This window comes from Dama dama, chromosome 28 (assembly GCF_033118175.1).
Source record: "Dama dama isolate Ldn47 chromosome 28, ASM3311817v1, whole genome shotgun sequence".
NCBI lineage: Eukaryota > Metazoa > Chordata > Mammalia > Artiodactyla > Cervidae > Dama > Dama dama.
The window spans coordinates 15,479,391-15,500,453 of record NC_083708.1 but is presented as its reverse complement, the minus strand read 5'-3'; the positions used below and the strand labels follow the sequence as shown (position 1 = coordinate 15,500,453).

Below are 21,063 nucleotides of genomic sequence, written 5' to 3'. Positions count from 1 at the left end.
CTGTGATATTATTTTTCAATGTGTTAAGTCGCTTTAGTCGTGTTCGACTCTGTGGCAACCTAAGGACTGTAGCCCACCAGGCTCCTCTACCATGGGATTCTCCAGGCAAGAAAATGGAGTGGGTTGCCATTCCCTTTACAGGTAGTAAAGGAAAAATAAGACTTTCTTAGACAAATATCCAGAGAACTTGCTGCTGTTTTGCAAATTTTTTTTTAAAAAAGTCCTTTGGAGGGAAGAAAAATGATGTAGGTTAGAAATCTGAATGTATATAAAGAAAGGCTGTCGAGAAGGAATAAGTGAAGATAAAATTAAAACTTCAATTTTTCTTATTTCCAGTAGCAGGTAGTAGTTTGAGGAAAATAATATAAACAAGGTATTTGATTATATATCTTCTGTGTTGTATTTACATAGAGATACAGATTGGGAAGAAAGAAATAAAACTTTGTTTGCAGATGACATGATCATCTAGGTAGAAAATCCGAATCACTCAAAAAAAAACAAACAAACAAAAAAACAAAACAAAACACCCTCTTGGAACTACAAAGCAAATACAGTAAGGCTGCAGGATACAAGGTTAATACAAAAAAAGTACACTTTCCTATATACCAATAATGAGCAAGATGAATGTGAAATTAAAAACACAGTAACACTGACATTAGCCCCCCAAAAATGAAATACTTAGCTATAAAGCTAACAAAATACATACAAAATCTACACAGGGGAAACTACGAAACTCTGATGGATGAAATGAAAGAAAAACTAAATAAAATGGAGAAGATACTTTGTATTCATAGATAGGAAGATTCAATACCATCAAGATGTCAGTTCTTTCTAACTTTATAAATTCAATGCAACTGCAAAGATTTAGCAAGTTATTTTATGGATGTTAAGAAACTGATTCTAAAGTTTACATGGAAAGGGAAAAGATTCAGAATAGCCATCACAATGGTTGTTTAGTCTGACTCTTTTTGCGACTCCGACTGCAGCCCACCAGGCTCCTCTAACCACGGGATTTCCCAGCCAAGAATACTGGAGTTGGTTGCCATTTCCTTCTTCAGTGGATCTTCCCAATCCAGGGATTGAACCTGCATCTCCTGCATTGCAGCTGAATTCTTTACCACCGAGTCACCAGGGGAGCCCAGTCACAATGTTTAAGAACAAATCTGGAGAACAGACACCAGCTGACTTCAAAGATTTATAAAGGCACAGTAATCAAGTCAGAGGAGTATTGGCAAAGAACAAATAAATCAGTGGAAAAGAATACAGAGCCCAGAATAGAGCCACATAAGTATAGTCAACTGTTGTTTGTCAAGGGTGGAAAGGCAAAACAACAGAGCCAAAGACAACCTTTCTGAAAATGGTGCTGGAACAACTGCACGTTCACATGCAAAGTAATGAATCTAGACACGGACCTTATGCCACTCACAAAAATTAATTCAAAGTGAAACAAACTAATTCAAAATGGATCACAGACCTAAGCGTAAAATACACAACTATAAAACTCCTAGAAGATAACATAGGAGAAAATCTAGCTGGTATGGAGATGACTCTTTAGCTAAAACACCAAAGGTATAATCCATGAAAGAAACAATTGATAAACTGGACTTCATTACAATTAAAAACTTTTGCTCTGCCAAGAAAACCAGAAAACAAGCCACAGACTGGGAGAAAATATCTACAGAAAAACAAATCTGATAAAGGACTTTATCCAAAATATACATAGAACTCAAAGATTTAAAAAAAAAAAAAAAAAAAAACCTGACTAAAAAATAAGTCAAAGACCTTAACAGACACCTTATCAAAGAAGATACAGACATGGCAAACGAGCACATGAAAAAATTCTTCAAATCATATGTTATAAGGGAAATGCAAACTAAAATAATGAGATACCACTACCCATCCATTAAAACTGACAAAATCTGGAACACTAACACCAAACGCTCCGAGGATGTGGCACAAGAGCGCTGGTTCACTGCTGGGGAGAGTACACAACAGTGCAGGTTGTTTCCCACAAAGCAAACGGCGCTGTTACCACGCGCTTCAGCAACTGCACTCCCTGATAGTCACCCACAGGAGTGAAAACTAACGTCCACGCTGAATCCACACACAGAGAGTTACAGCAGCTCCATCACAACTGGCAAAACTTGGAAGCGACCAAGATGTCCTTCAGCAGGTAGGTGGATGAATAAACTGTGGTAAATTAAATGAAACGTTATTTGGGGGGGAAAAAAAAGGAGTCGCCAAGTCATGAAACGACATGGAGGATGAAACGACCTTAAATGCCCATTACTCTGGAAAAAAAAAAATATCAGAAAAGTAGACCTACTGTATGATTTCACCTAGATGACATTGTGAATAGGCAAAACTATGCGCAGTAAAAAGGTCAGTAGTTCCAAGGATGAGGTGGGTGTGGGGGGTGGAGGGATGAACAGGTAGAACAATGAAGATTTTTATGGCAATGAAAATACTCTGTATGATACAATAATGATAGGTATATGTCATTATACACTTGTCCAAACTCACAGACTATACCACACAATGTATAGTCTATGGGTGAACCATAATGTAAACTACAGACTTTTGAGAGATTATGATGTGTCAATGGAGGGTTATCAATTATAGCAGACATACCACTCTGGTGGGAGATATTAATATTGGTGAAGGCTATGCATGTGTTGGGGTGGGAGGTATATGGCAAATCTCTGTACCTTCCTCTCTCAACTTTGCTGAGAACCTAAAATTTCTCTTTAAAAAAAGAGTAAAAAAAAATAAGTAAACCTTTTGCATAGTTAGAAAAAGAAGTCTTCCCTGCCCAGTTTTATTTTTTATTGGAATATAATTGCTTTACAATGTTATGTCAGTTTCTGCTGTACAAGGAAGTGAATCAACTAGATGTGAAATATATCCCCCCTCCCTCATAGACCTCACTTCCCCAACCCCATCCCACCTCTCGAGGTCACAGAGCACTGAGCTGAGATTCCTGTGCATTACAGCAGGTTCCCACTAGCTAGGGATTTTACTCATGGTAACGTATATATGCCAATCCTACTCCCCCAACTAATCCCCGCCCCCCCCCCCCCCCAACACCCGTGTCCACATGCCTGTTCACTATGTCTGCATCTCTACTCCTGCTCTGGAAATAGGTTCATCTGTACCATTTTTCTAGACTCTACATATATAGATATATGTGGAATGCATGTATATTCCACATATGTGCATCTATATATGATGTTTTTCTCTTTCTGACTTTCTTCACTCTGTGTGACAGACTCCAGGGCCATTCCTTTCGGGCTTCACTGAGTTATAACTGAACAACTGGGTAAGTTCAAGGTGTACAGCATAACGACCTGACTTAAATATACTGCAGAATAATTACTGTAATATGCTCAGTTAACAACTATCATCTCATACAGATGAAAAAAGAAAGAGAGAAAAGGAAGAGAGGGAAGGAAGAAAACAGTTTTCTTCCTTGTGATGAGAACTCTTATGATTTACTTTAACTTCTAAAGAAGTCAAACTACCACACAATTGCACTCATTTCATATGCTAGCATGGTCATGCTCAAAATCCTTCAAGCCAAGCTTCAACAGTACATGAACCAAGAACTTCCAGACGTACAAGCTGGATTTAGAAAAGGCAGAGGAATTTGATCTCTGGTCAAATATGCAGAGATCAAATTGCCAATATCTGCTGGATCATCAAAAAGGTAACAGAGTTCCAGAAAGACATCTACTTCTGCTTCACTGACTACACTAAAACCTTTGACTGTGTGGATCACAACAAAGTGTGGAAAATTGTTCAAGAAATGGGAATACCAGACCACCTTTCCTGCCTCCTGACAGACCTGTATGCAGGTCAAAAAGCAACAGTTTGAACCAGACATGGAACAATGGACTGGTTCCAAATTGGGAAAGGAGTACTTCAAGGCTGTATATATTGTCACTCTGCTTACTTCACTTAGATACACAGTACATCATGCAAAACACTGGGCTGGATGAAGCCCAAGTGGAATCAAGATTGCTGGAAGAAATATCAATAACCTCACATATGCAGATGACACCATCCTTATGGCAGAAAGTGAAGAGGAACTAAAGAGCCTCTTGATGAAGGTAAAAGGAGAGTGAAAAAGCTGGCTTAAAACTCAATATTCAGAAAACAAAGATCATGGCATCTGATTCCATCACTTCATGGCAAATAGATGGGAAAACAATGGAAACAGTCACAGACTTTTTATTTTTGGGGGCTCCAAGATCACTGCAGATGGTGACTGCAGCCATGAAATTCAAAGACACCTGCTCCTTGGAAAAAAAGCTATGACAATTCTAGACAGTGTATTAAAAAGCAGAGACATTACTTTGCAAACAAGGTCTGTCTAGTCAAAGCTATGGTTTTTCCAGTAGTCACATCTGGATGTGAGACCTGGACAATAAAAAAGGCTGAGCACTGAAGAATTGATGCCTTTAACCTGTGGTGCTAGAGAAGCCTTTTCAAAGCCCTTTGGACAGCAAGGAGATCAAACCAGGCAATCCTAAAGGAAATCAGTCCTGAATATTCATTGGAAGGACTGATGCTAAAGCACCAGTATTTTGGCCCCCTGATGCGAAGAGCTGACTCGCTGGAAAAGATCCTGCTGCTTGGAAAGACTGGAGGAGGAGAAGGAGACAACAGAGGATGAGATGGCTAGATGGTATCATTGATTTAATGCACGTGACTTTCGGCAAACTCCAGGATATACTGAAGGACAGGGAAGACTGGTATGCTGTAGTCCACGGGGTTGCAGAGTCGGACACAGACTGAGCGACTGAACAATTATGTCATCGAGGACTATGAACTATAGCCATCCATCATTTTTTACATTACAGCCCCAGTACTTATCTATCCTATAACTGGAAGTTTGAACCTTGGACCACCCTCATCCAAGTCCCCTACCTCCCTTGCCCTGCGTCTGCACATCTGATCTTTTTTTCTATGAGTTTGGGATTTTTTATTGTTGCTTCATTTTAAGCCCCCCCCCCTTTTTTTTCTTAAAGATTTCACATATCAGTGGGATCACAAAGAATTCTTATTTCACTAAGCAAAATGATCTCAGGGTCCACCCATGTTGTCACACATGGTAGGAGTTTTCTTGTCTAAATAATATTCCACTGAATATATATCCACATCTTTATCCACTGATGTACACTTAAGATTGTTTCCAGTTCTTGGCTACTATAAATAACATTGCTGTGAATACTGGGGCACAGTGTTTGTTTCCTTTAGATATATTCATATAAGTAGAATTACTGGATCGTAAGATAGCTCTACTTTTAATCTCCTGAAAAAACTCCATAAAATTGTACTAATTTTACAATCGAACAACAATGCATGGTTATATGATAATCATTCTACAAGACGTAAGGTGATATCTTATGGTGGCTTGATTTACATTTTCCTAGTAATTAGTGATGCTAAGCACCTTTTCATCTGTTGTCCACTTGTAGGCCTTCTTTGGAAAAAATGTCTATTCAAGACCTTTGTCTATTTTTGGTTCGATTATTTGGAGGTTTTACTATTGAGTTTTATGAGTTCTTTTTATATTCTGGATATCAACACCCCTATCAGATTCAGAAGTATTTAATAAAGTCTTTTTAAGGACCTTTTTCAAATGTAAAGAAAACATAGGAAACAGATACACTAAAATAGATTTTCAAATTCTGTTACCCCAGCATGGATAGCTTATCACTCTGCTATAATAAAAACCAAAGAAATGAACAGTAATTAATAAAAAAAAAAAAAGGTAAAGTTACAATACAAGGGACCAATAAGACCAAAGAATTTCATGTATCACAAAAACTGCAAGACATTAAGGAAAAAAAAACACTATTTTTAAAATGTGCTCATAAAATTATTCCATGCATTAAAAACTAAGCAGTAATTTTATAAGATGTATGCTCAATACATGTAATTCAACCAAGGTTTACTCTCCAGACTTTATAAAGAACCCCAACATTCCAACAGAAAACAAAATGTGCAGAAGACATGAGCAATTAAAAATAAAGGAAATACACACAAATTAACCTAAAAAACAAAACAAAACTTATAGATTACTTTTTTAACTTATTCAAGCACCACAAGCAAATAGAAGAGGGATTAACTCTTAAGTTGGCACTCAATATTTTTTGAACACTGCATGGACAATGAGCAAATTTTTTAAATACAGCAATAAAGATACTCAACCTCACTATAAACAGTGGTATTACAAGTTCAAATTGCCATCCAATAAACCCCTTCAGACTGGCAAAAACTAAAACATCAGACATTAAGTGGGTGATGATGTGTATAAACAGGAAACCTTAAAAAGTGCTAGTGAAAGCACTTTGGAGATCAATTTGGCCATATCTAGGGTGAAGCTCAAATAATACATGACCCAGTAATTTCAATGCTAAGAAATACTCCAGATCAGATGTAAACAAAGTATGGCCCAGCTAAATCTGGCCTGCTGCTTGATTTTACAAGGCCCATGAGCTAAGAATGTGGCTTTTACATTTTTAAAAGGCTCTTCCTTGGTGGCTCAGACAGAAAAGACTCCACCTGCAATGCAGGAGACCCCGGTTCAATCCCTGGTTCAGGAATATCCCCTGGAGAAGGGACAGGCTACCCACTCCAGTATTCTTGGGTTTTTCTGGTGGCTCAGACAGTAAAGAAACCACTCACAATGGAGGAGACCCGGGTTTGATCCCTGGGTTGGAAAGATTCTCTGGAAGAGGGCATGGCGACCCACTCCAGTATTCTTGCCTGGAGAATTCCATGGACAGAGAAGTCTGGCGGGCTACAGTCCATGGGGTTGCAAAAAGTCGGACATTACTGACAGACTAACACTTTCACTTCACTTTTCACTTCAGGGGGTGAAAAACAACAAATCAAACAAGAAAGATGTTTCATGTTACAAGAAAATCATACAAAATTCAAATTTCAGTGCCCATAAAGTTTTACTGGCATACAGCCACACTCATTTGCTTATGCACTATCTATAACTGCCTTCTTACTAAATTGGCAGGCAGCACTGTTTGAAATGCAAAGTGTAAGATATTCACTATCTGGCCCTTTACAGAAAAATTTTGTTGACCTCTGCTCCAAAGAAACACACACATGTGCACAAGAAAATGTACTTTTAAAAAGTTCATAGTAGCAATATGAGACATCCTAAGACATTGATAGTAGCAATGTATGTAAAACTAAAAAAATTAGATACAACCTAATTTTCACAAAAAAAGGAAATGCATAAATATAATGTAGTATACATTCATACTACGACAAAGAAACAGAGCTATTCTTATCAACATTATTTAATTTCTCAATGCTGTTAAGAATGAAAAACAAGTTACAGAAGAATATAGGATGACATGATTTACAATATATTCTAACAATCTGCACAGGTGCACAGGTTCAAAGATATATACATAAAGTACAAAGAAATGTATAGGAATGCCTACCACACAGAGGTTGGTGGTTACACCTGGAGTGGACGCAGGAAGATGCAAAAATGAAAGGGTTCACCCCAGTTTCACTGTAGCTAACACTGTACTAACATTGGATTAGCAATGTTTTCTTTAGACTAGGAATCAGAACATGAGTTTTTGCTCTATTATTCTTTATATTCCACACAGACATGAAATATTTCCTAATAATTTTTTAAACTGTCATTGATAAGGTTTTACAATAATAAAAAATAGAATTTTTTAAAAAGTATCACTGACACAGAAGTTAACTTCTACAAACTAGAAATATAAAAGCAAGAAAAGAAAACCTAAAAGAGAATTAAATGCAAACATCAGGAAATCTCCGGCTTCCCCAGTAACACAGACGGTAAAGAATCCACCTGCAAAGCAGGAGATGCAGGTTTGATCCCTAAGTCGGGAGGATCCCCCGGAGGAGACAATGGCAACCCACTCCAGCATCCTTGCCTGAAGAAACCCATGGACAGAGGAGCCTGGCAGGCTACAGTACATGGGGTCGCAAAGAATTGGACACACATGAAGCAACTGAGCACGCACACACACCTCAGGAAACCTCAATAAAGCAATTATAGGTTGCTCTGTAATGCTTTAGTCCCAAACTTTCTTAAGAACCTGTCAAGATTCTCCAAAGGCAATGTCTTAGAGCCCTAAGCCATCATGTTACAAGTCTGGGCACCTTGCTGCAGAGACCACATCAAGAGGCCCTTAGACTACATGGAGAAAGAAGGGCCCAACTTTCCAACCTGCCCATTAGACATCTGAATACAGCTACCTTGGAACTTCCAGGCCAGCCCAGCTACTGCTGAGTAACTCCCACAGGTGCTACATAAAGCAGAAAAATCACCCAGCCATGGTGATTTCCTCAAATTCCTAAACTTTAAAAAAAAAAAAAAAAAAACTTTATTTTTTTTGATATAGAAGACAGACTACAGTCCAATATTATCTGAAGATGAAGTCTGAATATACTATATTCTTGGAAATAATATCAGACTTCTCCGTGAGCCACAAAAACCACAGTATTCTTTGCCTCAGGATGCAGCTCCTGTTCATTGTTCTCAGTTTATCAACTTCTTCATTCCATTCAGTGGGTGTCTATGCATCTTTCGGCAGGATGCTGACATCCAAGTAGTTTCATCCAAGGCCAACATCAGGCAGCAGTTTGGTGCTGCTGGTATTGCTGAAAGGATACTGATCTTCTATGGAATCAAAGTATCAGTACCTTAAGCCAAAGTAATGTAGTTGGTAATTTCTATATACAGAATAACAACTCTAAAAATAGTTATCTTGAGCACACACAGTCTAAAAAAATGAATAATTTAAGAAATGATCACAAGAGACAGGTGGCTCCAAATGTTCCTCTGCTCCAAGGAAAGGAGAGAAGACCGTCAAGATGGCAGGGGAATTCAACAGTCATGAGATGGACCAATGAAACACTGTAATTCTGAAAGTGTAAATGCAAAATTCAACACGGAGAAAAATGACAGGTTCATAGTAAACTGAAGTTAAAATAAGATAAACTTGAAAACCAGGTATAAAGCCTGTAAAGAGTGAAGACAAAAGAGACTCAGGAGTTGGTACTCAAAACTTGTGAGGAAACACTGATTGAGATTTGCAGAGTTAATTACTAGAATGACAAAATTAAATCATTCTTTTTTATCTCCTGTGATAATAGAGAATGGAGACCAATGTGAACTGAAGAAAGAAGTTTAAATGCCAAAACACGGAATCCCACCTCATCCAAACAGTGGCACAGGACTTTCAGAAGCAAAGAAGATACTGGTTTCCATGATCATGGAGTCACTAGAAGTCACGGTGCTAAAAGGGAGTACCTTCACCATATTGCTAAGATTTACTGGTAGATTCAAACACAGAGGAGGTTGTAGAGGCAAAGTTTGCAGATCTTTTTTTTCAATACAGGAAAGACAAGAAGGTTATTACATAGTCTACAAACAAGTCTCTGGAAATTTCTAGCTCTTCCTGTTCTTAAAACTGGCTTCAAGCTTTCCAAAAAATAAACAAGTACATTTGTTATACACTTGTACACAAGCACTGTTTACTTTCTTCTCCTTGCTATATTTCAATGATTATGCAGTTAATGTGGGAGGAAAAAAACTCTCCTGTTAAAAACTAAGCATGAAATGTACTTGAAATAACTCTCCCAAAACAAGATCAGAATATGGCTTGCTGTCTTACTTCTCAAGCCTGTGGTTTCAGAAGGCCTCAAAGTAGTTGCTGTTAGCTTGGGACGAGGCACAGGGTCCACGTGTCCCAACTTGCCTAGGGCTGCTCCAATTTTAGTACTCAAAGTTAGTATCCACAGGAGACAAGAAGCCCTAATTTTTGGTGATGGACACAGAAGGCTCTGAGAAGTACAAAAGGCTAAGGTAGCCCAAAAAACAGGAGCTAAGAGTAACACTGTTAGTGTCAAATGGATACTGCATGGCTACTTTCTATTTTTCAGGTGATGTAGGCAACCATAATTGGCAGTTCACAATAATGGATCATCCATTGTGACATCACTACAAGTAACATGACTTAAGTGCACAACTGAAGTGGGTTGTAATTGTGATCAACAGCCTGCCTTTGACTTTCTGGATTAACTGCTGTGTTTTGGACTGAGATGACATTTAATTTTTAATACTGTAAACAGTGGTGACCATATTTTCTAAGAGATTAGGTAATGGAAATGAGAAGGATTTTAATAACAACTCCAGCATATCACTGAATGAAAGAAAAAAAGGAAGGAGAAGTTTCTATCACTCTTCCTCTTTTCTTCCTTATGCTTGCTTGGTTTCAGAAATTCTTGAATCAGTTACTAATCAAAGAAAAATTAACCAATGACTATGTTGCAGGTTTCATTCCAATCCCAAAGAAAGGCAATGCCAAACAATGTACAAACTACCACACAACTGCACTCATCTCACATGCTACCAAAGTAATGTTCAAACTGCTCAAGCCAGGCTTCAACAGTACATGAACCATGAACTTCCAGATGTTCAAGCTGGTTTTAGAAAAGGCAGAGGAAACAGAGATCAAATTGCCAACATCTGTTGGATCACAGAAAAGGCAAGAAGAGAGTTCCAGAAAAACATCTACTTCTGATTCACTGACTACACTGAAGCCTTTGACTGTGTGGATCACAACAAACTGGAAAATTCTTCAAGAGATGGGAATACCAGACCACCTTACCTGCCTGCTGAGCAATCTGTATGCAGGTCAAGAAGGAACCATTTGAACCAGACATGGAACAACAGACTGGTTCCAAATTGGGAAAGGAGTACGTCAAGGCTATATATTGTCACCCTGCTTATTTAATCCACATGCAGAGCACATCATTCAAAATGCCGGGCTACATGAAGCACAAACTGGACTCAAGGTTGCTCGAAGAAATACCAATAACCTTAGATATGCAGATGACACTACCCTTATGGCAGAAAGTGAAGAACAACTAAAGAGCCTCCTGATGAAAGTGAAAGAGGAGAGTGAAAAAGTTGGCTTAAAACCCAACATTCAAAAAACTAAGATCATGGCATCGATATCATCATTTCATGGCAAATAGATGGGAAAACAATGGAAGCAGTGAGAGACTTTATTTTCTCAGGCTCCAAAATCACTGCAGATGGTGATTGCAGCATGAAATTAAAAGACATTCGCTCCTTCGAAGAAAAACTATGACCAACCTAGACAGCATATTAAAAAGCAGAGACATTACTTTGCCAACAAAGGTCCATCTAGTCAAAGCTGTGGTTTTTCCAGTAGTCATATACGGATGTGAGAGCTGGACTATAAAGCTGAGTGTCGAAGAATTGAAGCTTTTGAACTGTGGTGTTGGAGAAGACTCGAGAGTCCCTGGGACTCTGAGGAGATCCAACCAGTCCATCCCAAAAGAAATCAGTTCCGAATATTCACTGGAAGGACTAATGCTGAAGCTGTAACTTCAATACTGTGGCCACCTGATGCGAAAAACTGACCCACTGGAAAAGACCCTGATGCTGGGGAAGATTGAAGGCAGAAGGAGGAGACAATAGAGGATAATGTGGTTGGATGGCGTCACTGACTGGATGGACATGAGTTTGAGCAGGCTTCGTGAGTTGGTGATGGAGAGGAAAGCCTGGCGTGCTGCAGTCCATGGGGTCACAGAGTCGGATATGACTGAGCAACAAAACTATGTTGTTATTTATACCTTTGAGAAAAATTACAAATGTGTGGTCTATTTTTTGGTCTTCCTTTGGCTTCCTAATCTGTCTAGAAATTAGAAACTTTTGGATCTCAAAAGAACTGTAGTTCTCAAGTTCAAGAAACAATATGACTCTGTTGAAAGTATTTAAAACTACAACAAGAACAAAACACCACAGAGGTATGGGACAGGAAAGATGGCTGCAAATTCTTTTCCACCATTCCTGATGAATGAAGGTTCTACTTCTCCTCCCCTTGAATCTGAGCTGGCTCTGTGGCTTTCTGGCCAATCAAATGTAACAGAAGTGACACTGTGATTTCTGAAGTTGGGCCTTAAGAGATCTGTGGCTTCGGCTTTTGCCCTCATAGAGATCAAATTGAATCAATAAATGGTTAAGTCACTCAGTCGAGTCCGACTCTTGGTGACCCCGTGGATTGTAGCCCACCAGGCTCCTCCATCCATGGGATTCTCCAGGCAAGAATGCTGGAGTGGGTTGCCATTTCCTTCTCCAGGGGATCTTCGCGACCCAGGGATTGAACCCAGGTCTCCCTCATTGCAGGCAGACACTTTAACCTCTGAGCCACCAGGGGGAGTCCCTATAATTCCCTATTATTTTTTCCTTCTCTTGTCCAGGTCCCCTGCCCCTAAAGGTTAAACAGGTAAGAAAAATGGGAAAGCAAAGGGATAAAGAAGGAAAGGAGGGAAGAAAGAAGGAAAGGACTGCTGAAGGAGGTTAAAGCTCTAGCACAGGTCCCAGGCTCCGATTCTGCTGACGCCCTAACTTGTAATCCCTCTAGACCTCTTGACCTCCTCAAATTGTCAACAAACTTTTGTAATGGCAACATTACAATACAATACAACATTACAGTATATGTTATTGTATTAACATTACAATAACATTACAGTACAGTAACACCTAACTTATAGAAGTCTAGATGTAAAAAACATAACATCATTCTCTCTTCCTCTCTCACTAATCAATCTAGATCAAGAACAATTAGCTAATACCTAGGAAAAGAAAGGTAGTATGTGAAAGAGAGTAAAAACCAGAATTCAAATGAGAGAGAAGGCAAGCATTAAGAACAGAAAAGCAAGAAAAGTTTTTCTCTTTTCTACCTGATAAGAAAATAAATATAATAACAACTTATACATAGTATTTGGAATTACATGCCTGGAATTATTCTAAGAGTTTACTATATATTAACATGTTTAATCTTCATGGCAACCTTATGAGGTAACTGCAATTATTATCCTTGTTTGACAGATACGAACACACAAAGGTTAAGTTATCAATCCAAGATCTCAGTGCTAGTAAGTATAGAGCTAGAAGATGAATTCTCGCCTTCTGGCTTCTGACTTCATGCTCTCAATGCATTTCTTATGAAAATTGCTTCCATTTCATGTGAGGTTCTACTCGACTGTTCCATGTGAGTACATGAAATCAAGTGATAAGCAGAATTTACTGATTAAACTGGAAAGCAACTAGGAAATATATATAGCTAAAGCAGTAAACACAGAATGACACCATGGTATAGTTTCTAAAGGCAGTACAATCAAAAGAGGAAGGAGTAGGGCTAAAATGAAGAACGTTGTGGTGTGACCTGCTGAGTAGGCCAAAACTAAAGACCTTGCTCATATGTCAATGCGAGCGTGCTAAGTCCCTTCAGTCATGTCCAACTCTTTGCAACCCCATGGGCTGTAGCCCGCCAGGCTCCTCTGTCCATAGGATTATCCAGACAAGAATACTGGAGTGGGTTGCCATCTCCTCCTCCAGGGGATCTTATTGACACAGGGACTGAATCAGCATCTCTTATTTCTCCCGCATTGGCAGGCAGGTTCTTGACCACTATCACCACCGCAGTTCAGTTCAGTTGCTCAGTTGTGTCCGACTCTTTGCGACCCCATGGACTGCAGCACGCCAGGCCTCCCTATCCATCACCAACTCCCGGAGCTTATTCAAACTCATGTCCATCGAGTCAGTGATGCCATCCAACCATCTCATCCTCTGTAGTCCCCTTCCCCTCCTGCCTTCAACCTGTCCCAGGATCAGGGTCTTTTCCAATGAGTCAGTTCTTCTCATCAGGTGGCCAAAATATTGGAGTTTCGGCTTCAACATCAGTCCTTCCAATGAATATTCAGGGTTGATTTCCTATAGGATGGACTGGTTGGATCTCCTTGCAGTCCAAAGGACTCTCAAGAGTCTTCTCCAACACCACAGTTCAAAAGCATCAATTCTTAGGTGCTCAGTTTTCTTTATGGTCCAACTGTCACATTCATACATACTGGAAAAACCACAGCTTTGACTAGACAGACCTTTGTTGGCAAAATAATGTCTCTGTTTTTTAATACACTGTCTAGGTTGATCATAGCTTGTCTTCCAAGGAGCAAGCATCTTTTAATTTCATGTTGCAGTCACCATCTGCAGAGATTTTGGAATCCAAGAGAAAAAAGTCTCTCGCTACTTCCATTGTTTCCCCATCTGTTTGCAATGAAATGAGACTGGATGCCATGATCTTAGTTTTTTGAATATTGAGTTTTCTTTTTTTCCATTTATTTTTATTAGTTGGAGGCTAATTACTTTACAATATTGTAGTGGTTTTTGCCATACATTGACATGAATCAGCCATGGATTTACATGTATTCCCCATCCCGATCCCCCCTCCCACCTCCCTCTCCACCCAACCCCTCTGGGTCTTCCCAGTGCATCAGCTCCGAGCACTTGTCTCATGCATCCAACCTGGGCTGGTGATCTGTTTCACCCTTGATAATATACATGTTTTGATGAACGTTGAGTTTTTAAGCCAGCTTTTTCACTCTACTCATTCACTTTCATCAAGAGGCTCTTTTGTTCCTCTTCACTTTCTGCCATAAGGGTGCTGTCATCTGCATATTTGAGGTTACCGATATTTCTTCCAGCAATCTCGAGTCCAGCTTGTGCTTCATCCAGCCTAGCATTTTGCATGATATACTCTGCATATAGGTTAAATAATAATCAAGGTGGCAATATACAGCTTGACGTACTCTTTACCCAATTTGGAACCAGTCTGTTGTTCCATGTCTGGTTCTAATGATTACTTCTTGACCTGCACATCGATTTCTCAGCAGGCAGGTTAAGATGGTCTAGTATTCTCATCTCGAAGAAGTTTCCGCTTGTTGTGATCCACACAGTCAAAGGTTTTGGTGTAGTCAATAAAGGAGAAGCAGATTTTTTTTCTGGAATTCTCTTGCTTTTTTGATGATCCAACAAATGTTGGCAATTTGATCTCTGGTTCCTCTGCCTTTTCTAAATCCAGCTTGAATATCTGGAAGTTCTTGGTTCATGTACTACTGAAGCCTGGCTTGGAAAATTTGGAGCATTACTTTGCTAGCATGTGAGATGAGTGCAATAGTTTGAACATAGTTGGAACATCTTTGGCATTGCCCTTCTTTGGGACTGGAATGAAAACTGATCTTTTCCAGTCCTGTGGCCACTGTTGAGTTTTCCAAACTTGCTTGCATATTGAATACAGCACTTTCACAGCATCATGTTTTAGGATTTGAAATAGCTCTATTGGAATTCCATCGCCTCCACTAGCTTTGTTTGAAGTGATGCTTCCTAAGGCCCACTTGACTTCACAATCCAGGATGTCTGGCTCTAGGTGAGTGATCACACCATCGTGGTTATCTGGATCATGAAGATCTTTTTGTATAGTTCTTCTGTGTATTCTTGCCACCTCTTAATATCTTCGGCTTTTGTGAGGTCCATACCGTTTCTGTCTTTTATTGTGCCCATCTTTGCATGAAATGTTCCCTTTTCTAATTTTCTTGAAGAGATCTCTTAGTCTTTCCCATTCTATTGTTTTCTTCTATTTCTTTGCATTGATCACTGAGGATGGCTTTTTTATCTCTCCTTACTACTTTTTGGAACTCTGCATTCAAATGGGTATATCTTTCCTTTTCCTCTTTGCTTCTCTTCTTTTCTCAGCTATTTGTAAGGCCTTGTCAGACAACCATTCTGCCTTTCTGCATTTCTTTTTCTTGTACATGGTTTTGATCACTGCCTCCTGTACAATGTCATGAACCTCCATCCATAGTTCTTCAGGCACTCTATCAGATCTAATCCTTTGAATCTATTTGTCACTTTCACTGTATAATCATAAGGGATCTGATTTAGGTCATACCTGAATGGTCTAGTGGTTTTTCCCTACTTTCTTCAATTAAATCTGAATTTTGCAATAAGCGCCACCTGGAAAGCCCCTATTCATATTCATGGAATGCCAATCATTTAGGAGAAATGGTACTTTAGTTCAGGAGATGGGGTGAAGTATTTACTATCCCCCATAAAAATGACAAATGTATTGGATTCTGAACTTAACTTGTATGTAAAAATAAAGTATAATTAAGGGAAAATGGAAAACACTTTTCATTTGGAAACATAAGCAGTTTTGCTGGATAGAGGACAACACTGCAGTAGTTTAGACCAATCTCTTCAACTAGTAGACAAAGTCCACAAAGGGAGAAGGGCCCAGAATGAAAACAAAGTAGTAAATACACACAGACACACACACATATGAAAGGGGAAGTAGAAAAATATGGGAGAAAATATTGGTTATGCAGTTAGTTAGTAAAAGAAAAAAGATAAAGGGAAAGAAACTATTATAGAATGAACAAGAGCACTATAAAAAAAAAAAAAAAAAAAGGAAACAAATGAGAGAGGAGTTAGATTCGCCAGAGGTTCCACAGGTGAGAAAAGGAGAATATCCAAAGAAAGAGAAGGCGCTAACTACCAGCACCTTTGCCCTATACCGCAAGCCTCGTAACTGACCTCCCTGACATTCTTCTGCCCCTCCCTAGAGCATTCTACAGGTGGTACACCTTGACCTTTTTTTGAAACAAACCTGAGGATGTTAACCCCAGTCTCCTCTTGTAACATTCTCCTTACTAGCGCCACATGGTCCTCTCAGTTCCCTAAACATACCAGGCTTCCTCTATTGCAACCGCCCTGGCTAGAAAGCTGCCTCTCCACCTTTCCCTCTCCTAGTCACCCTTCAAACTGCCCTAGTTAGATCAAATTCTCATTATTACAAATAATCCCCATTTGTTGCACTTGACAGCTGTAATTTTACACTTACAAGTATGATTATTTGATTACTGACTCTCTTCACTGGACTGGAAACTCCACTGGGAAACCTCCCCTGCCTCCACTGTGCCTCTCAGCACAGTACCTACAACATTACAGTTTCTCAGTGAGTATCTACTCAATGAGTGAACAAAAGAAACCTCTCAAACTATCACAAGAGGGAAAGGGGCAGAAGACAACCTTAAGTGAACAGAAGAGAAAGAACAAATCAAAGAGGGGGAAGAAAAAAATTCAATATAAGCTGTGGCCTAATTCAATTCACACCATTTCAGTGTGATACTATACTGACAAAATAAAGCACAATAGTAATCAGTAGCTCTCTTTTTCCCTAGTGAAGGTAGAGAAAGACCTGGAATTAGTATTTAACATCACAGTTTGTGAGAATGTAAAGCACTGTTTAGAATATGGACGACAAACCAGCACCTCAAACTTAAGAAGACGAAAACAGAGCTATGAGCTTCTCATTCCTCTACTCCATCTCAATAAATGGAGTCCCCCAACCCCCCACCAAACCAAAACCCTAGGAGTCATCTCTGATTCCTACTTCTCTCTGATCCTCTATACAATGCATTAAGAAGTTCTCAAATAGATCTTCCATCTATCCACTTCTCTTTCCTGATGGCCAGTGCTACCATCCTAATCCAAGCCTCTCTATTTTTCAAACCGCTACAATATTCTAATGGCTCTGCTTTTACTCTTACTCTGCTCTAATTTACTCCAGGAGAAAAGTGATTTTTTAAAAAGATAAACTGTATCATTAACTCCATTGCCCCAAACTCTTCAACGATTTCCTACTTTTCAGAATCAAATAAAAATTCATGAACTTTCATGATCTGCTCTCTCTCATATCTGTGCTTGTTACTGTGTTCTGTGCTTATTACATTTCAGCTATAATGATCTTTTTTTAAACAAATGAAATCCTGTATCATCTCAGAACCTGTTTTACAGGCATCGTCCTCTCTGCCATACTCTAGTCTCACAGTTATTACCTTAACACAGGTGTGACCTCCTCAGGAAGGCCTTTCCTGACCTTAACACTATGTAAAATGGCTTTTTCTATGTATTTCTTCCACAGCCTTATACTACACTATTATCTTCTTGTTTATTTCATTAACAACAAATAAAGATGCTCCAGGTACAAGAAGTATGATGGTGAAAAGAAAAAGTTATTGCTTTAATGGAGCTTCTATTTTTACAGGACTAAAAAACATGAAGACAAATTTATCACGTGAAAAGTGCTACCATGAAAATAAAACAGAGGAATACCATGTTTGTACATGCGAGTGTGGCAGCATGACATTTTGAATCAGCTGTCAGGTCTGAGCAGATCTAAATAAAGAAGGAAACAACTATGCAAAAAAAAAAAAGTGGTAAGATTGTTCTAAATGGATTAATTTTTAGTTATAAAAAGTCCCTCCTACTAAAATATAAGTCCTATGAAGGAAAGGACCCTAACTATCTTATGCACTGCTGTCTTTACTTTGGTAAAGTGCCTAGCACAGAGTAGGCTGACATAAATATTTGCTGAGTGAATATTTGGCAAGTTATATTGGAGTATCTCATCATTAAAAGCATAAAGAACCAAAAGAATTAAATATAAAAAATATAAGTAGTCCTAAATATCATTTCACTTATTTAGTAGCACTAAATATCAGCCCCTTATGCTAAATATCCTAAATATCATTCCACTTATTTAATAGTACTAAATATCAGCGCCTTATTCTAAACAAGGCACCATTCACTTGCTTATGTAAACGCTGAAAAAGAAGTGATGAAATTCAATTTTTTCCACTAGAGGAATTCATAGACCCTGAAGTTAGAACAAGCTAAAAACAGCAGCTTTAAATTTACCTCAGCCCTGTAACTGTTGGCCTTATTTATGCTCCTTCCATCCTCCCAATGTTCATCACATAGCACCACCTGTAACACAAGCTGCACCACGCTCAGCCTCTGACAGGTAACTAATCAGCCCAAATGAGAACGGAGATTGAATGGAAGAAATATGAAGTGAAGCCAGAAAACTCACAAGCTTTCCACATCTTCTTACTACAAATCTCATACAAAACTCATCATTTTTAAATAAAGGCTGGTTTGCATAACAAGGTAAAAAAAAATTTTTTTGTTCTGCTATACTTTAAGGAAGAATGAAGAATATTAATATTTCTTTTCCCACTCACCTCTGCTGCTAAGTCACTTCAGTCGTGTCCGACTCTTTGTGACCCCATAGACGGTAGCCCACCAGGCTCCCCCATCCCTGGGATTCTCCAGGCAAGAACACTGGAGTGGGTGCCACTCACCTCTACTGGTGCCTATTTGTTCATTGGACTGAGTACCTACTGTGTTCCAGGCACTGTTCCCAATGCAGTTAAGAAAACGGTAAACACGGCATACGCATCCTTCGACACCCTCTTATAGGACCATAGTGAAGTTGTACTATCTTAATTCAGAAATGTTTTCAATTATTTTTAAAGTACTGCCTATATCCCATGTGAAATTCATCTTTGCAAAATTATCCAGAGGAGTTAACCCTTTTTTTTTTTTTTTAAGCAATCACTGCACAGCAGACAGACCTGCTCTCCCGAACTGATTAATAAACCCAATTACCAGCAAAAACTGAATCCACAGTCAAATTAAGCAATGAACATGAGAGTTCCTGATCCACAACTACAACGAATTTAGCTGTATTGGGGGATCTTTATATTTGGCCAAAAGCCAATACTGTTACCATTACCACCATCCCCAACAATAATATGTAGGTTTTCTTAACATTGGCTTAGTTCACCTACAGATGTCTAACTTTTCCTCACAAGTGAATAAAAATGGAATCACTCGAGCTTTGTCTGTTAGCTTAGGTGACGACCCCCAAATTGATATTATGTATCTCGTTCTCTTTCCTCAGATACATTACTTCCTAAAATACGTTCAGCAAAACACATTTCTTAGGGCCAGGCCTAATCTGAATGCTGGCTGCAAAACGAAGCCTGAAGCTCTGCGAAACAGAAAGGCCTGGGGGAGGGGGGGTTGTTAAAACAAGCTCCAGGAAACTACGTCTCCCCTCCCAAAATGGTCTGGCCCCCGATTTCACCCAACCTTTTAGCAACTTGAAACTTTTCACAAACACCAAACAAGAGCCGAGCGCAGTCGGCTCTCATCCCCAGGCCAGCGCAAAAAAAATGTCAAAGGAAAAAAAAAAAAGACAGCAGTCTCAGAGGACGCCCCGAAACTCCGGCTCGCGACCGGTCCACCGCCTCCCCCGCACAGCCTCCCGGCTCCCGGCCGACCCCCTCGCCCGGGCGGGCTCGAAGCCGGCGCCCCCGCAGCAGCTTCCCTCCCCGCCATCGCGCCCGAGCCGCCGCCCCCCGAACCCACCCGGCGCCCGTCACCGAATATCCGGCAATCAGGGGCCCACATTTTCCCGTCTCTGCCCACCCCCCACCCCCGACACGGGCAGGAATAGACGTACCTTCCAGAAAAGTAATCTCCCCGGCGCTGCCGTCGCTCTTGCCAGCCGCCATCTTCCTCCTCCCACGCCGCCGCCGCCTTAATCCATGGCCCGCGCCGCCGCCGCCGCCGCCGTCGCGTTCGCCAGGATGAGGGGCCGCGCCGCAGGAGGGTAGCCGCCGCAGGGTTGCGGGCCTAGCACTCGGCCGGGAGGCGGGCGACGCTGCCTCTTCCGGACGGGCCTACACAAAAGCAGGCCGGCTCCCGGGGCCTATCCGCGGGCGGGCGGCGAGGCCCGCGGCCTGGGCTGGCTCAGGCCGCGCCGGGCGAACGCGAGCGGCGACGGCGGCGACGGCGCTTCCCGGGCCCGGTGCCTCTCGGCCCGCGACTCCCCATCCACCGCCCGCCCAGGCCGCTCTTGAAGCTTCCCCCAGCTGCGGGCCCGCAGGAGGGGGGGGTGGTGGGGGGGGGCAGAAGGCGAGCTCACAGATACGCTTCCCTCAGTCCCAGGCCGTAAAATGGCCGCACCCGCCGCGCCGGGGCGGCGAGGTCTCCGCGACCCACAGGCGCCCCCCGGGGCCCTCCGCTCCCAGTGCCGCCGCCGCCGCCGCTACGGCCGTCCGCCCACCCCGCCCAGGCGCGAATGCATCAGCCGAGGCCTCTGCAACTGTCCATGTGGACAGGGGTGGGTCTCCGCTGCCACCGCCTAGCGTCCGTCGCCACAGCAGCTTCAGCCGCCGCCGCCGCTCCTCCCCCACGGGCGCTGCTGCTGCTGCTGCCGCCCGGCTCCCGCCCCCGCGCCGCCGCCGCCGCCGCCCCCAGCGCGGCTC

General features: G+C 41.0%; 1 protein-coding gene across 6 annotated transcripts in view; it reads right to left on the bottom strand.

The window, feature by feature from the left end:
- The window catches only part of SENP6 (SUMO specific peptidase 6), a 129,280-nt gene extending 108,805 nt beyond the window's left edge, over positions 1 to 20,475 (bottom strand). For 3 of the 6 annotated variants that reach the window (XM_061132037.1, XM_061132038.1, XM_061132040.1), the window contains exon 1: positions 20,256 to 20,301. Coding sequence is in view for 2 of the 6 variants with exons in the window: in XM_061132034.1 (XP_060988017.1) it covers positions 20,256 to 20,307 (52 nt within the window). In the remaining 4 variants the exon portion in view is untranslated. Of the gene's footprint in view, positions 1 to 20,255 lie in introns of all 6 variants that reach the window. The other 3 variants (XM_061132034.1, XM_061132035.1, XM_061132039.1) reach the window with 3 other exon arrangements.
- Between the last annotated feature and the right edge of the window lie 588 nt (positions 20,476 to 21,063).